Genomic DNA, 17,141 nt, shown 5'->3' with positions numbered 1-17,141 from the left:
ACCCCCAACTTTTAGCAGTTGATGAGAGAAAATGAGTCTGCAAAGAAGACAGGAAAGGAATAAGAAGAAAGATGAGGGGTGGGGTAAGAGAGTGGTTTAATAAGAGTGAAAAGAAGAATGTTTCATCATGTCTTATGTTCACTTGTGGATTACTTATGACCTTAAGTAGAATACTTTGTGGAGTGAAAGGAGTAGAACCTCAAGTGGTAAGTATTGCTGAGTGAGTGGTTTGTGAGGAAAAGAAGACTGTGGTGAGAACCACCAACTCTGCAAAAAGTTTACTAGTAAAGGGAAGGAGCAGCTGAATGGGGATGTGGGTTTCTAGGAAACTTTTATTAAGATGAACTCATTTAAACGTCATTGGGAAGGATCTAGTTGAAAGGAAGTGGGAGAGGAGGAATAGTTGATAACAGGCAGAGAAGGATCATTGATGATGTAAAATTCTTGAGAATACAAGAAGGAATATAATCCAAAGTACAAGTGCTCTGCTTGCCTTAGGAGGAAGGACACTTCCTTTAATGTAAGAGGGAGAGAAAGATTTGTAATGGAAGTTGGAGGTAAGGTTATCTACTGAGAATGAGGGGTTATATGTGGAGCCACGGTAGTAAATGCATTACCCAAGTGTATGTTTAAGACTCAGAAGGATTACAAACTTGGGAGTCAGCTGTTCATGTCTTTGGTGAATAATGGAAAGGAACCAAGATAAGGTCAGTAAATAACAGTGACTGGAAGAGGGAGAAAGCGGTATTGCCAAACTATACAAGCTTCAAAGAGGCAAGGTTTTTAAAAAGTAATGTATATAAATAGCAGTTGTCAGAAGGAAGTAAGCAAATAAATAGCTATTATGAAAGAGGACTGTAGGGGAAGTAGTATGCTTAAGGGAAGGGCTTGGTAAACAGCTATTATGAAAGAGGACTGTAGGGGAAGTAGTATGCTTAAGGGAAGGGCTTGGTTTCAGATAAGACACAGAATTTGAGAGAATGTTCTGAAGAGGTTGAGAGTTTGATAATTCTAGCAGAAGTTCCAGAGTGCTCAGTGAAAGGGGTTGGAGGGTAAGAGGCCCGTAGAGGGATCTTAACACCTTTATAATTGATTTCCAATGAGCTATTTCTAAATAATCGTAGCCTTCTCTGACTTATTCATTATTTACACCCTATTTTCAAGTTTTTCCTAAGGCCCTTATTTTTAATACTTTCTTTTCTAAAATAGACAAACCAAAAAGTTAGATAGATACTTGATAGATTTTCTCTTCTTTTTTTTAAAACAGATTTAAGTTATAATGGCCATTTTCTAAACGTTAGCATCTAAACCCTGTGAGAGCTTTGTCTATGTCTGACATAGTGTCTGATATATTATAAGCACTTTAGTTTTAAGAGTGTGGGCTCTGGAGCCAAACTGCCTGATTTTGGCCCCAGCTCCTTTATTTATACCTTTGTGACCTCGGAAAAAGCACAGACAGTGGGAGTGAACCAAGGGGAAATAATGTATCTCTGACCTGGGAAAAATGAGTGAGGTTATCGTAATTTGTCGGGGGCATCATCTAAGGCAAAATTCCTAGAGAACTATTCCCTAGGAACCAGAACAAATTGAGATAAAACTGAGTGTTACAAATCTACCTCAACTGAGCTCAGTCTCTGATTTCCTTAAAGTGATTAGCACTCCCCCCCACCACACATTTCTTTCTGGAAGAAGATAACATTTGGAGACTGTACCATTTCTTATACATGTCAAGTTTTCAATAAAATTATTAGCCATGCTAGCTTTTAGACAATCCTTTATGACCACACACCAAGACAGAAAATTGAAAATAGAAACATGTTCAAAGATGACCCAGATTTTTGAGTTAGGAGACGAAGATGTTAAGATGACTATGATTGTAAGACCTCAAACTATAAAAGTCTTTGAAGAAAAAATAGGAGGAAAGCTTCATGACTTTGGATTTGGCAATGATTTCTTGAATGTTACACTCAAAGTACAGGCAAAAAGAAAAACTAGATGAATTGGACAACATCAAAATTAAAAACTTTTGCACATGGAAGGACACTATCAACAGAGTGGAAAGGCAGCCCACAGAATGAAAGAAAGTATTTGCAAACAGATAAGTGATTAATAGCCATAGTATTTAAAGAACCCCTACAACTCAACAACAAAAAACAATCTAGTTTTAAAATGGGCAAAGGACTTGAATTGGCATTTCTCCAGAGGAGATATATGAATGGCCAATAAACACAAGAAAAGATTCTCAACATCACTAATCATTAGGGAAATGCAAATCAAAACACCACATTGAGATACCGTTTCATACCCATTAAGATGGCTATTAACAAAAAACCAAAATAACAGGTGTCAACAAGTGTGTGGGGAAATTGGAACCCTTGCGCATGGCTGGTGTGAATATAAAATGGTATAGTCACTGTGGAAAACAGTATGGCAGGTCCTCAAAAAATTAAACGTAGAATTACCATATGATCTAGCAGTTCTCCTTTGTACATATGTATGAGAATTGAAAGCAGACTTTGAACAGTTATTTGTACATCCATGTTTACAGCAGCATTATTCACAGTAGCCCCAAAGGTGAAAACAACCCAAATGTCCACCAACAAACGAAGGGATTAAATTCATAGCTTTTGCCCAGTCCTAAGGTAGAATTCCATGATTCCATTGCATTCTGGTACTTGGATGTGACCAGTGGCTTCAAACTCATCATCTTCCCCTGCCACTGAGCAGTCCTGGCTTCATCTCTCTCTAGTTGTATGACCCTGGGAAAGCCACTGACCCTCCAGTCCTCAGAGTCCTCATCTGTTCAATGGGGGGAGGTGGGTAGTGATATGAGGGAAGCAGACACATACCATGTATGTAGTACCTATCTCGGGGTCTGGTACATTGTAAGCACTAAATATATGATTGTACTTATTCATTCAGCATCTGTTCATTCATCAGCACTGGTTTTAATTAATTCCACAATAGGAAGCATGGATGTAGTCCTAACCCACTACTTGCAGGCTAATTTTCCAGGAAAACGATCATCTCCCACTAAATCGAGTAAATAAGATGCTACAGTATGGCTGTTTCCTTTGCATTTTATGTTGGTGTATTGCCATCTAGTGGACAATGCACAAGTTACAAGCAAAAGAGGAAAAGGGCGCGCAGAGAAAGGCGATAATCCTAAAAGAAATGTTTACCGTGCAGATTGCTCCAGAGCATTGTTGGATTTCAACAACTATCTGAAAAACATAAATAACAAGTTGTGTTCTGAATAGAAAATAAATTGTAAATGAACACTATAGTATGTTACCAGCTTATAATCTTACAATCTCTAACTTGTTCTAAGCAAAATAAAAAATAAAAGAATCAGCATTCTTTCCTGCAACTGACCGCTTTTCTCCATTTGAATTCTCCGTGCCACATATTGGATGGGAATCTAAATCATAAGGAAGCCACTCAACCAGGGGTTAGACCTCCTGACTTCTCTACCTTTAACTAGCTAAGCAACTCTGTTTTCCTTTCTGAGTATGTTACCATTATGGAGTGCTTACCATATGCTTGGGACTATGCTGAATATTTTATTTGCATTATCTCACTTAATCATTAAATTATTAATAGTGAACCACTAAAAAAAAGAGACAGATGAAGGGGGTAAACAAAATATGGTATATACATCAATGGAATATTATTCAGCCTTAAAAAGGAAGGAAATTCTGATAAATGTTACAAAATGGATAAATTTTGGAGACATTATACTAAGTGAAATAGGCCAGATGCAAAAGGACAAATATTGTATGATTCCATTTATATGAGGTACCTGGGGTAGTCAAATCATAGAGACAGAAGGTAGAATGGTGGTTACCAGGGGGTTTCAGGAGGGGAGAATAGAGAGTTATTGTTTAATGGATACAGAGTTTCAGTTTGGGATGATGAAAAAATTCTGGAGATGGGTGGTGGTGATGGTAGCTTAACAATGTGAATGCACTTAATACCACTGAAATGCACACTTTAAAGTGATGGATTTTATGTCATGCATATTTTATCAAAAGAAAATTTTTTTTAGTGACTATAATATCAGTCAAAGAGAGGGAAAATATATTATCTTCAAAGGAGTCATGGTAAGAATGATAATTAAAGTCTTAACAGAAATCATGGGAGCCAGAATGCAATGGAACATTTTTTAAATGCTTACAGAAAATAACTTCTAGACTAGAATTCTGTATCCAGTGAGAATACCCTTCAAAAGTGAAGGTGAAATTAGCACATTTCAGACAAATAAATAATGAAAGGGTTTATTGTCAACAGATCTATAGTAAAAGAAATACTGAAAACGGACAATACCGAGGTCATCAAGGATATTGAGCAACTATAAAGACAGGTTACAACCAGTGCAGTAAAGAAAGAAAAGGAGATTAAATGCATAAATAAAACTTGTATACTTACTTGTATACTTAGAAAATCCAAAAGAATCTACAGACTATTAGAATAAAGTGAACTTATTAAGGCCTGCATATAAAATAAATAAACAAAAATTACTTGTATTTCTGTATATCAGCAAAAACAAATAATGAATTTTTTAAATGATACTATTTTGGTAACATCCAGAAAAGCATCAATGCCTAGAAATAAGCCTACCTAGAAATAAGCCTAATGAAAGATGTGCAAGACCTCTAAATTCTGTTTAGAGTTTTACAAAACGTTATTAAAATAAAGAAAATCTAAGTAAGTGGAAGGATATACAGTGTTCAAGGACTGACATACTATTAAGATATCACGTTCTCCCCAAACTGATCTGTAGATTCAGTACAATTTCAGACAAAATTCCAGCAGGTTTTGTGTGTGTGTGTGTGTGTGTGTGTGTATTTGTGAATTGACAACTTGATTCTAAAATTCATATGGAAATACAAAAAGCCAAAGAGTCAGTCCAACTCTATCAACACCTATTATATAAGCACTAATGTGGTGTTGGCATAAGGATAGAAAAATAGGCCAGTGGACCAGAATAGAATCCAAAAATAAATTCACATATATGTGGTCACCTTATTTACAACAAAGGTGACCCTGAAGTGCAATGGGTAAAGGATGGTCTTTTTAAATTAATGGTGCTGAGTCAATTAGATATCATATGGGAAAAAAAATCAGTTTTTATCTTTTTCTCACACTATACATAAAAATCAATTCCAGATGGATCATAGACTTAAATGTAAAAGGCAAAACTAATGCTTCCAGAAGAATATGTAAAGAGATATCTTTATGATCTTTATGATCTCAGGGTTGGCAAAGATTTCTAAAACAATAAAAACTCCAGCCATAAAGGAAGAAGAGAACAAATTGGACTAAATTAAAGTAAAAACTTCTGTTCATTCAAAGACATCATCAGAGTGAAAATGCAAGCCACAGAGTAGGAAATGATATTGGCTATTTATATATTCAAGAAAAGATCCATTCTAGAATAGATAAAGAACTCCCAACCAATCAATTAGAACAATACAGGCAATACATTTTTTTAATGGGCAAGAGAGTTAAACAGATACTTTACTAAAAAAGATATTTAAATGGCCAATAAATATATGAAATATATTAGTCATCAAGAAAATGCAACTTAAATCCATAATGCAGTATCACCAGAACAACTAAAAGGAAAAAGACAGATGATGCCAAGGTTAATAAGAATTTGAATAATACTAAAGAGTATTTGGTTCAAATTCCAACTATGCTACTTGCCAGCTGTGTGACTTTGGGAAAATTACTTAAAATTCCTGGGTCTCAGCTTCAACATCTGTAAAATAAAGATAATAATAGTAAATAATTCGTAGAGTTGTGAGAATCGAATGAGATAATTCCTGTTAAGTGTTTAACAGTCCAAGTTGTGTCAGCTGTTATTATATCATTTAATCCTCACAATAACCAATAAATTAAGCAATATTATATCATTATTTTACAGATAAGGAAATTGAGGCCTAGGGAAATAAATCACTTCTATCTCGGCTTCAAAGTTCTTGCTTTTAGTTACTATGCTAATTGGTAGTTACCACCTACCAATTCCACTTTTGGCAAATATATAAAGAGAGTTTTGAGTAATTGCCAGGCACAAATATTGCTTGACACAGTATCAAGCTTCTCTTATAGCTCCTAACCTATTAAATTTATTATTCAGACCCCTTATCTAGGTTTTCAAGCTCTAATGCACTGTTTGCTCCCCTGTATCCCAAGTCCTGCCATCCTAATCATGACATAGTTGCAGATCTTAAAATAAGCTGCTTGGTTTCTTGATATCTCTCCTTGTATGATTCTTTTTTTTTTTTGCGGTACGCGGGCCCCTCACTATTGTGGCCTCTCCCATTGCGAAGCACAAGCTCCGGACACGCAGGCTCAGCGGCCATGGCTCACGGGCCCAGCCGCTCCGCGGCATGTGGGATCTTCCCGGACCGGGGTACGAACCCGTGTCCCCTGCATCGGCAGGCGGACTCCCAACCACTGCGCCACCAGCGAAGCCCCTTGTATGATTCTTGATGTTATGTTTGCATGCCCCTAGTCCATCTGCCTAGTTATGGGTCACAATTTGTCCTCATTCAAGTCACAGTTGAAATGTCCCCTTGACCACTGTGACATGCTGGTTTATTTTCTTCAGTATTTAATTGCAGTCTGAAAATATTGTTTATTGTCTTTCCCTTCCCCCCTACAAGAATATAAGCTCCATGAGAGTAAAAACCTATATTCCCGTTTTGTTTTGCTGCTTTTATCTTCAGAGTCCAGAAGAGTAGGCATTCAGAACTTACTGAGTGGGTGAACTTTGTGCCCTGACTCTTGTGTACTGGAGTTCAGATTTTTTAATGGTGCTAACCCTCAGCCTGTCCCTTGAGAACCTGAAACAACTTACGTGATTCACCCACATTCCTCGTTCATAGGGCTTACTAACACTTAGCTACTGGTCTAACAGCTAACAGGTAGTCATTCTAATAATTCTGATATTCCCTTTAACTAACATGGAGTTTTACTTTAAAAGGACTTAGAGATCTCATTTTTTCATCAAATTTTAAAAAATAACTATTATTTTCTGTTTTAATATCATAAATTCAGTTATGATTCCTTATAGGATTTTACACAGTAATATTTTACTTCGTAAAGTGAGACAATATAGGTAAGCACCCAGCATATGGTAGGTACTCAGATGTTAATGTACCTTTTCATTAAAAACTTTCATTATTAAAATTGCTTGCCTTTAAAAAATATATATAGATACTTGAAGCACATTATTATCAAATACTTAAAAATTAAAACTTGAAATCTTTTTGTCTTCAACAGTAACTCAAGAATTGAAAGATATTTTTAAGGCAAAGATACTCTCCCTCTACTCAAAGGCAGCAAAGATCACAGAGAAGGTAGAAACAACAGATATTTTAAAATAAATGTTTCCAGAACTAATTCTCCTCTTGATATGGTTCTAGTTCACTGTTTTTTCCTAGTTCATTCTTATTCAAAATAAAACCTATTTTATTTTGCTTAATGTTGAACCCACAGACATTTCTAATGGACCATGTATAAAGACAGCATGCTTATAAGATGTAGGTTTTAATGTAGTTGATCACATTTCATTTAAAATTTTTTTAGAGTCTTTTATTCAGGAGTTGACTGACTAGAGTAAATCAATGATGGAAATTAGCTCAAACATATTATTTCAGTGCATGAAATAAAGAACTAAGTTTTCTGATATATGCTTTTAATATACGGCCCAGGATTATGAACTACTGAGAAGTATTAAATTGTTTTGTGATAATGATTTTTAAAATTTATGCACATGACTTTGGTTAATAACTTTAAAATGAATATTTGGACTATTTTTACTATAAAGATATCTGACTTGACTGTGGTGAAACTTTATGCTAAAAAATTATTTAAAAATTAATCCCACTTAACCGTGTTTGTTTTCAGATGGATTTATAGTCCTTTTTTCTTTCTTTCTTTCAAATTACTTTTAAACATTAGCATGTACACCACAGATCCAAAAAATGAACATTTGGAGGATAAAAACATCCAATCATCTACAACTCCTCAGGTAAAAAATTAAAACTATATTGTAACATATGACATGAAAACAATCTGATGTTAAAATTTATTTTTGAAGTTTACTTAATAGGTTTTTATATATGTTTGGTTTAAAAGTGATAAGTGGTCATTTTATACTATGAAACCATAGAAAATGAATTCATAGCCCTATACTTATTGAATGTGAAAGATATCCATGACATATTGTTAAGTAAAAAAGCAGATTATGGAACACTAGTATATTTACATTTTTATTAATCAATAACACACATACTCTCTCTCCCTTTCTCAGTCTCCCTCTCTCTTTTACATACATGCACACATTTCTAGATAAATATATATCAATATGTTAGCAATGGTTAACTCTGAATAGTGGGATTTGGAATGACTTTATTTTTTTCTGCTTATCTATATTTTTTGTTTTTCTAGCATGATCATGTGTTACCTGGGTATTTAAAAAATAAATGATTCAGGCTAAAAAAAAAAAAAAAAGAAGTGGTCATTTTAAAATAGCTAGTTTTAATATGTCCCAAGAAATGGGCAAAAGGAATGAAAACATGGAAGGGGTGACTATAGATTATTTTGGAACCAAAGAGGCAGATTTTAGGAATAATGAAAATTTGGCTTACTATTTCTTGCCATGTCCAGAATAAAGTTAGTAGTTTAGAGTAAAAGAGGTAAAGAAAAATCTAAATTAATTAAAATGTGCTGTACATTCGAAGGAGACCCAGGTTTTTATTTTTGCAAGTATGTAGAGTAAGTCATTAGACCTTTTGTTGACCTAGTTTTACTAAATATTAATTGCTCATAATTAGAATTATAAATTGTTTATTTTTATTATTTTTTCTCTTTTTTTTTTTTCGGTACACGGGCCTCCCAATGCCGTGGCCTCTCCCGCTGCGGAGCACAGGCTCTGGACAAGCAGGCCCAGCGGCCACGGCTCACGGGCCCAGCCGCTCCGCGGCATGCAGGATCCTCCCGGACCCGGGTACGAACCCGCACCTCCTGCATCGGCAGACGGACTCCCAACCACTGTGCCACCAGGGAGGCCCCTAAATTGTTTATTTTTTAAATAGAGGTTTCTACAGTTCTTAAGGGCCAAAAAAGTCCTTTTTAAAAAATGTTTAAAATATTCACCATTGATCCTAATTACTTTATCTGTAAAGACTTCATCTTACTCTATGTAAATTTATTATAAATTCTGAAATAATAAAACTTAAAATAATATGGTTTTATTGTATATGACCTTTCACCCACCCTAATCAAAACTCACCTTTGTGTCTTTACCCTGAACCTTTTGTATAGTGACAGACTTTCCAGAAAAAGGTCTCTATATCAGAACTCCAACAGATTAATCATGATCCGGTTTAAAGAACTTTGATTTTAAAGAGCTACATAATTCGTTTACACCAGCTTCTATGGTGCCTCTGTCTCCCTAGTCATTAAATGCTTCCTCTTCCTTTCCTTATTCTGTCCAAGCTCTCTAGCCTTTGTTACCATTTCTTGTGACAATGTGATGTTCTCTCTCCACTGCACTCAAAAATATTATCAATACACTCAAAGCATTGGCCTGCATGTCCACACACGTACATGCATACGCACACACACATGCATCATGATAACAGCAAGGATGTTTGAATATCGCTATTCCATGGTTAACTATTCTGTTCTGTTTCTTTTTAATCTTTTGTTTTGGTTTGGTTTTTACCTTGGGAGAAGCCTTTCAATATTCTCACAAACTAAAGGTGTCTTTTTCCCTCCTAAATCAGCAGTTTCATTATTAGACTAATTACCATTAAATACTGGAAGATTGAGGTATACCCATAAACCATCTAAATATGTTATCTATAAATAGTAGTGGAAAAAGCATGAACACTGAATTTCTGAAAGCTTGATCTGTTTTCTTCTCATTTTTCTTTGTTATATAATTTTTCAGATGAAATGAATCCAAGTTAAATTATATTTCACCTCCTTTCCAATTTAGTTGCATTTTAATTCTACAAAAGTTTTGCTGAATGATGTTTGGGAGTTAGACTAAGTAGGGACAGTTTTAATTATTCTGCCTGCACTATAGGCGTACTTATTCAGTATACATAAATCACAAATGAATATGGCAGGGAGGCAGCTCTACAAAAGGCTAAATCAAGGTGCCCTACAAAATACACTGTTGTTACCTCCCCAAATACCTATTGATATAGAGCATGAATATTATTTTCTATGTATAATTCTCCATGTTCACAGTAATAATATGAATTTAATTATTAAATTTGGTTGTCTCCTACATTCATAAAATTGTACAAGTATATTTCTTAAAAGACTTTCTTGTTTTTACTTCAGATCCTCAAAGCTAGTGATACTAATGAACATGAAGAAACTAAGGAAACTGTCTTGTCAAAAACAGAGGAAACAAAACCACAGATGGAAAAGAAGTGTTCTTGTCCTCCACAAGGAACACTGAATGAAACTATTACAAATGGTATGTGAAATAAGATATGTAAATGGATAGAAAATGAGAAATATATTTGATAAGTATTAAAATACAAGCCAACAAAGACACTGCTTAATCTATACACTCCAGATCAGATGAGCAGCCCTGTTTACAAGCAATATGTGGACAAAGAAGAAATAGTTCCTTAAATCTGTCAAAAATAATAATTGCTTAACAGATCTATATTTTAATGTTTTTCATGACTTTTTATGTTAAATTTTGGAAATTAGAAACAGAAGTGATAGAAAGATTTTTATTTAAAACCTACTTTTGACATTTAGTTTTAAGTAGCTAGAAGGAACATTATATTTCTGCCAATATTAAGGTTCTTATTTAAATTAAGCCCCAAATTTTATGCTGTCTTAAAGAGTTGTGTAGAACTTGCTTTCCCACTAAAATTTTAAAGCATCTCATTGTCACCAAATATTTATAGAAGGTTTTTTCCCCTAGATTTCTATATGATTAAACTTGAGAGAGAGCGAGAGAGCGTTTGACCTCTAGAAGTACAGATCTCACAGAAAACAAAAATTAGATTAAAATATGATGAAGGATTAGTATTTGAAGTTTACATTGTTTTTCTTTGCTGCTTGCTAACTTTAAACTGAAAATTTTATTAATTGATGTAGTAAATTCATTTAGGAAAAGTTGCTTTTTAATTAAAATCAGTATTCTTAAGGCCCTGAATCTAAAGTAAACTTGAACATCTGCCAATGTAAGTGACTGGACTCCTTTCTGCACATAGGTCTCACATACACATCCCCATGACTTTATTTAGGGGGCAGTTTCTATACAGCAGTTGTTAGAAGTAGGGCCGGTGCATGTGGAAGAGAGGGAAATGTATTGGTCACCAAAGATTATCCATTGAGGTTGAGGACTGTGGTTTGCTCAGGAACTAGTTGAGGAGTTTCATAACAACAAACTTTGATACTTATAACTGGTTTCCCCCTTTGTTTTCCTTCATTTTTGATTTTGCAAATTTAGAGAAATTCATAGGAAAAAGGAGCTTCATGTTTCTATCTTGGGGGTCTATATTCTTGTACTCTCTTTTTCAATCTGTCTCTCTCTCTCCCTCTCACATACACACCCTATTTTCAAACTAAACAAACTCTTAAAAGAGTGTATACTCTGGATAATAGAAAGAAATAGAGCTGCGGTTTGTCAACAAGTCATGTTTAATTCAGCAATCCTGCAGTGCACACAGGTTAAATTAAATAAGAAATCTAAACTTTCAACCACATGTAGAAATCAGTCTCATCACTTTTAATCACACTGTTTATATCTTACTTGGAGGTTGGCTTCCCTAATCACAAAGAAATGGATACTCTAGGGCAATAAGTTTAGGTTTTAGGCTATTGCTCCTTTTTGTTTCTTTTTAGTTTACTTTGAATAAAGGTACTAACTTATTTCCATTATTTTTCCTTTAAATAAATGAAAGGGTAGCTTTATTATACATCCAACTATGATTTTCAAATAATCTTGGAACCAAATTTCTCCATTAAAATCTTACCACTAGTTTCATAAAGTAAGCAGTCTTGGTAGTTTAGAGCTCAAAAATAATATCCCAGACAATTCCAGTTTCTGATCCAGCATCATCACTCCATCCTTGCAACAAATAAAGAGCTGAACAAACTGAAAAATCATCAACTCTTCTTAGTTCTGTCAAAGAAGTGAGGTCACAGGGCAAATTACTGCCCCCCAAATTAGAGACAGGTTGATACAGAGAATCATAAGTTAGAGCAGAAACCTCTGCGGGAACCAATAGTGAGGGTAGGAAATTTGTCAATTAGCTGGAAGCTCAGTGTGGGCAAGTCTGAGAGTTAAAAACTATAGTAGGAGCCCAGTCATGGTGTTGGGGGACATCCTTTTGTGAGTTGTACCTCCAAGAGCCATCTGTCAGGGAGAGAGGAACGGTAACCACTGTGAAATACAACAGAGATCCTGTTCTTAATAAAACCTGCCTTCAAGAGAAACTGTAATATCAGAGTATAACCTGTGGGGACTTTATTAGCCTAACCAACTAAGGAGAAGAGAAATACCCAACTCCAGCCCTCTCTAGCCATACCATACAACCTAAGGGGGTGAAAAAAGAAAAAAAAACCCTGAAAAGAACTTGTGAAATTTACATACAGGCTCACTAAAAGACTGAGGCCTAATCATAGGACTATAGAACTCTTCTTCTTCCCCTACAGCTTACCGTCACATTACCATAGGTCCTTTTACCAGCACATCATGTTCCCCTTTAAACAAAAATATATAAAATGTATTAAAAGGCACAAAACACGTTTTGAAGAGACAGAGAAAGCATCAGAACCAGACCCAGATATGGCAAGGGAGTTGGAATTATGAGACCATGAATTTAAAACAGCTCTAATATACTAAAGACTCCAGTGGAAAGGTAGACAACATGTAAGAACAGATGGGTAATGTAAACAGAGAGAGGGAAACTCTAGAAATCAAAAACACTGTAACAGAAATGAATGCCTTCAATGGGTTCATTAGGAGACTATGCACTGAGGAAAGAATCTGAGCTTGGGGATTTGTCAACATAAACTTTCAGACCACAATGGACTTAAAAGTATGATTTATTAACAGAAAGGCAGCTAGAAAATCCCAGAATACTTGGAGATTAAACAATATACTTGTAAATACACATGGGTCAAAAAAGAAACCTCAAGAGACATTTTTAAATATTTTGAATCAAATGAAAATACAAGCTATCAAAGTTTGTGAGATGCACTGAAAGCAGCACTTAGAGGGAAAATTATAGCATTGAATGCATATATTAGAAAAGAAGAAAGGTATAAAGTCAGTTATCCAAGCTTCCACCTTAGGAAACTAGAAAAAGAAGCAAAATAAATTCAAAGTAAGCAAAGGAAAAGAAATAATAAAAATTAGAGCAGATATCAATAAAATTGAAAACAAGAAACAGAGAAAATCAATGAAACCAAAGGCTTGTTCTTTGAAAAGATCAGTAAAATTGATTGCCTCCAGCTAAGCTAACTAAGAAAAAAGAAAACATAAATCACATATCAGAAATGAGAGCGGGAACATCACTACAGATTCCATGGGCATTAAAATGATAATAAAGGAACATCATAAACAACTCTATGTCCACAAATCTGATAGTTTAGAAGAAGTGGACCAATTCCTTGAAAGACCCAATCTACCAAAATGCACACAAGAAGAAATAGATAACCTGAATAAGACTATACCAGTAAAAGAAATTGAATCAACCATTAATAACCTCCCAAAACAGAAAGTATCAGACTCAGATGATTTCACTTGTGAATTCTACTAACTATTTAAGAAAGAAATTATACCAATTTTCTACAATCTCTTCCAGAAGATAGAAGCAGAGGGAAGCCTGCCAACTCATTTTATGAGTCTAGTATTACTTTCATACCAAAACTAAAGACATTAGAAGGGGAAAACGAACCAATATCTCTGATGAACATAGATGCAGAAATTCTCAATTTGTTGTAATTCTCTATATTAGCAAATAGAACTCAACAACATATAAAAAGAAGTATACTTTACAACCTTGTGGGATTTATCCTTGATATGCAAGGTTGGCTCACATTTGAAAATGAATTAATGTATTCCATCACATCAACAAACTAAAGAAGAAAAATCACATGATTATATCAACAGATGCAGGAAAAGCATTTGACAAAATCCAATACTCATTCATGATAAAAACTTCAGCAAATTACAAGTTCTTTGTCAACTTGACAAAGAACATCAATTAAAAATCTATAGCTGCCATCATACTTAATTGTGAGGGAATAGCTTTCCCAGTAAGATCAGGGACAAGAACATGATGCCCTCTCTCGCCGCTCCTTTTCAGTATTGTACTGGAAGTCCTAGCTAATATAGTAAGACAAGAAAAGGGTATAAAAGGCATACAGACCGGGAAAGAAGATATAAAACTGTCTTTATTCACACATGACATGATTGTCTATGTAGAAAATCTAAAGAATCTAGGGGAAAAAATCTCCTGCAACAACTAAAAAGTGAGTATAATAAGGTTGCAGGATACAAGGTTAGTATACAAAAGTCAGGGTTTTTTTTCCTATTTACCAACAATGAACAAATGGAATTTGAAATGAAAAACGTATCACCATTTACACTAGTACTCCCCAAATGAAATACCTTCATATAAATCTAACAAAATATGTACAATATCTACATGAGGAAAACTGCAAAATTCTGAAGAAAGAAATTTAAAAACTAAATAAGTGTATAGATTTTACACGTTCATGGAAGACTCAATATTGTCAAGAAATTAGTTCATCTCAACTCGATCTATAGATTCAATGCAACTCCAATTAAAATCCCCACATGTTGTTTCATGGTGTCGACAAATTCATTCTAAAGTTTATATAGATATTGCAAAGACCAAGAATAACTAACACAATATTGAAGGAGAAAAATTCAAAATTGAAGAACTGACACTACTCCCCTACAAGACTTACTATAAACCTACAATAATCAAGAGAGTATAATTTGGTGAACAGGATGTAAATATATTAATGGAACAGAATAGAGAGCTCAGAAATAGATAAACATAGTCAGCTGAGCTTTGACAAAGGAGCAAAGGCAACCCAATGGAAGAAAGATAGTCTGGTGCTAGATCTACTGGATATACACATGCAAAACAAATTAATCTAGATCAGACCTTATGCCCTTCATAAAAATTAACTCAAAGTGGAACATAGACCTAAGTGTAAAATGCAAAACTGTGAAACTCATAGAAGTTAACATAGGAGAAAATCTAGATGACCTTAGTTATGGTGATTACTTAAAAACAAAACAAAACAGGGAAGGCACAATCCATGAAAGAAATAATTGATTAGCTGAACTTATTTAACATTAAAAACTTCCACTCTGTGAAAGACAATGTCAAGAGAATGAGCACACAAGCCACAAACTGGGAGAAACTTTTACAAAACACACAACTGATAAAGAACTATCCAAAATATACCAAGAACTTTTAGAACTCAACAATAAGAAAACAGACAACCTGATTAAAAATGGGCAAAAGACCTTAAAAGGCACTTCACTGAAGAAAATATACAGATGGCAAATAAGCATATAAAAATGTTCTCAACATCATATGTCATTAGGGAATTGCAAATTAAAACAACAAAGTACCACTGCATATCCATTAGAATGGCCAGAAGTCCCAAACACTGACACCAGATGCTGGTGAAGATTTGGAGCAACAGGAACTCTCATTCATTGCTGCTAAGAATACAAAATAGTACAGCCAATTTGGAAGACAGTTTGGCAGTTTCTTACAAAACTAAATATACTCTAACCATGTGATTCAGTAGTCACTCTCCTTGATATTATTTACACAAATGGGCTAAAAATTTATGCCCACAAAAACCTGCACACAAATGTTTATAGCAGCTTTGTCCATAACTGCCAAAATTGGGGGGCGGGGGGTGCTTACACTGTTGGTTGTATCATACTCCTGTTTTTTTCCCAAACTCTCCATCATCTCCTAAAATTTTTGTTGTTAATAGTACTTTATTGAATTATAGTCAACATACCACAAAGTACAAAGATCTTAAGTGTACACAGCTCAATGAATGTAGACAAATGTATACATTTGTCGAAAACCATTGCTCACATCAAGATAACATAGAAAGGTCTTGCAACAGTATGACTTTCTTTATCCCTCTTCTGCCCTTGTGCTAGATTTATCATATATTTTACTTCTACATTCTTATTATTTTTGCTTTAAAAAAACAAAAGTCTTTGTTTTAAGTTTAAAAAAAATTCCCTTATATTTGTTCACATGTTTACATTCTCTAGTTCTCTACATTTCTTTCTGGCAATCTGGGCTTCCATGTGGGATTCTTTCCCTTCAGCCTAAAAAACTTCCTTTAATGTTTCTTGTTGTGTAATTGTGCTAGTAATTAATTCTCTCAGCTTTTATTTGTCTGAAAATGTCTAATTTGGCCTTTTTAAAAATTGAAGTACATTTGACATATAACAGTTTCAGGTGCATAACATAATGATTTGATATTTGTAAATATTGCAAAATGATCACCACAATAAGTCAATCATTCATGGTTAAAAATTTTTTGTGTGATGAGAGCTTTTAAGATCTACTCTTAGCAACTTTCAAATATACAATACAGTGTTCCTAACTATAGTCACCATGCTGTACATTACTTCCTCATGACTTATTTTGTAACTGCAAGTTTGAACCTTTTGACCCCTTCACCCATTTACCCACCCTCTTACCCTCTGCCTCTGGCAACCGTCAGTCTGTTCTCTACATCCATGAACTTGATTTTTTTTTTAATTCCACATATAAGAGAGATTATATGGTATTTGTCTTTCTCTGTCTGACTTATTTCTCTTAGCATAGTGCCCTCAAGGTCAGTCCATCTATGTTGTAGCAAATGTCAAGATTTTCCTCCTTTTTTGTGGCTGAATAGTATTTCATTATATATACATATATATACTATATATAGTACTATATATATATGTATATGTATCTACCATTTTTAATCCACTTATTCATTGATGAACATTTAAGGTGTTTCCATATCTTGGCTGTTGTAAATAATGTTGCTATGGACAGGGGGATGCTTACATCTTTTTG

The 17,141-nt window shown here is 34.4% G+C and overlaps 2 protein-coding genes across 4 annotated transcripts in view; both read left to right on the top strand.

Moving 5' to 3' along the window:
* Nucleotides 1–8,041, top strand: part of SLC9B2 (solute carrier family 9 member B2) — a 70,588-nt gene extending 62,547 nt beyond the window's left edge. Inside the window, exon 13 of the mRNA XM_033427842.2 lies at nucleotides 7,972–8,041. Coding sequence (XP_033283733.1) covers nucleotides 7,972–7,998 — 27 coding nt within the window. The 3' untranslated portion in view covers nucleotides 7,999–8,041. The remainder of the gene's footprint in view (nucleotides 1–7,971) is intronic.
* Nucleotides 1–17,141, top strand: part of SLC9B1 (solute carrier family 9 member B1) — a 73,353-nt gene that overhangs the window by 17,865 nt on the left and 38,347 nt on the right. For all 3 annotated transcript variants that reach the window (XM_033427844.2, XM_049709494.1, XM_004269687.4), the window contains exons 2-3: nucleotides 7,972–8,041; nucleotides 10,369–10,507. In XM_033427844.2, the coding sequence (XP_033283735.1) occupies nucleotides 7,973–8,041; nucleotides 10,369–10,507 (208 nt within the window). In that variant the 5' untranslated portion in view covers nucleotide 7,972. The remainder of the gene's footprint in view (nucleotides 1–7,971; nucleotides 8,042–10,368; nucleotides 10,508–17,141) is intronic.

Source organism: Orcinus orca, chromosome 4 (assembly GCF_937001465.1).
Source record: "Orcinus orca chromosome 4, mOrcOrc1.1, whole genome shotgun sequence".
NCBI lineage: Eukaryota > Metazoa > Chordata > Mammalia > Artiodactyla > Delphinidae > Orcinus > Orcinus orca.
Note: the sequence above shows the minus strand (reverse complement) of the source record. Positions and strands in the feature narration are given on the sequence as shown.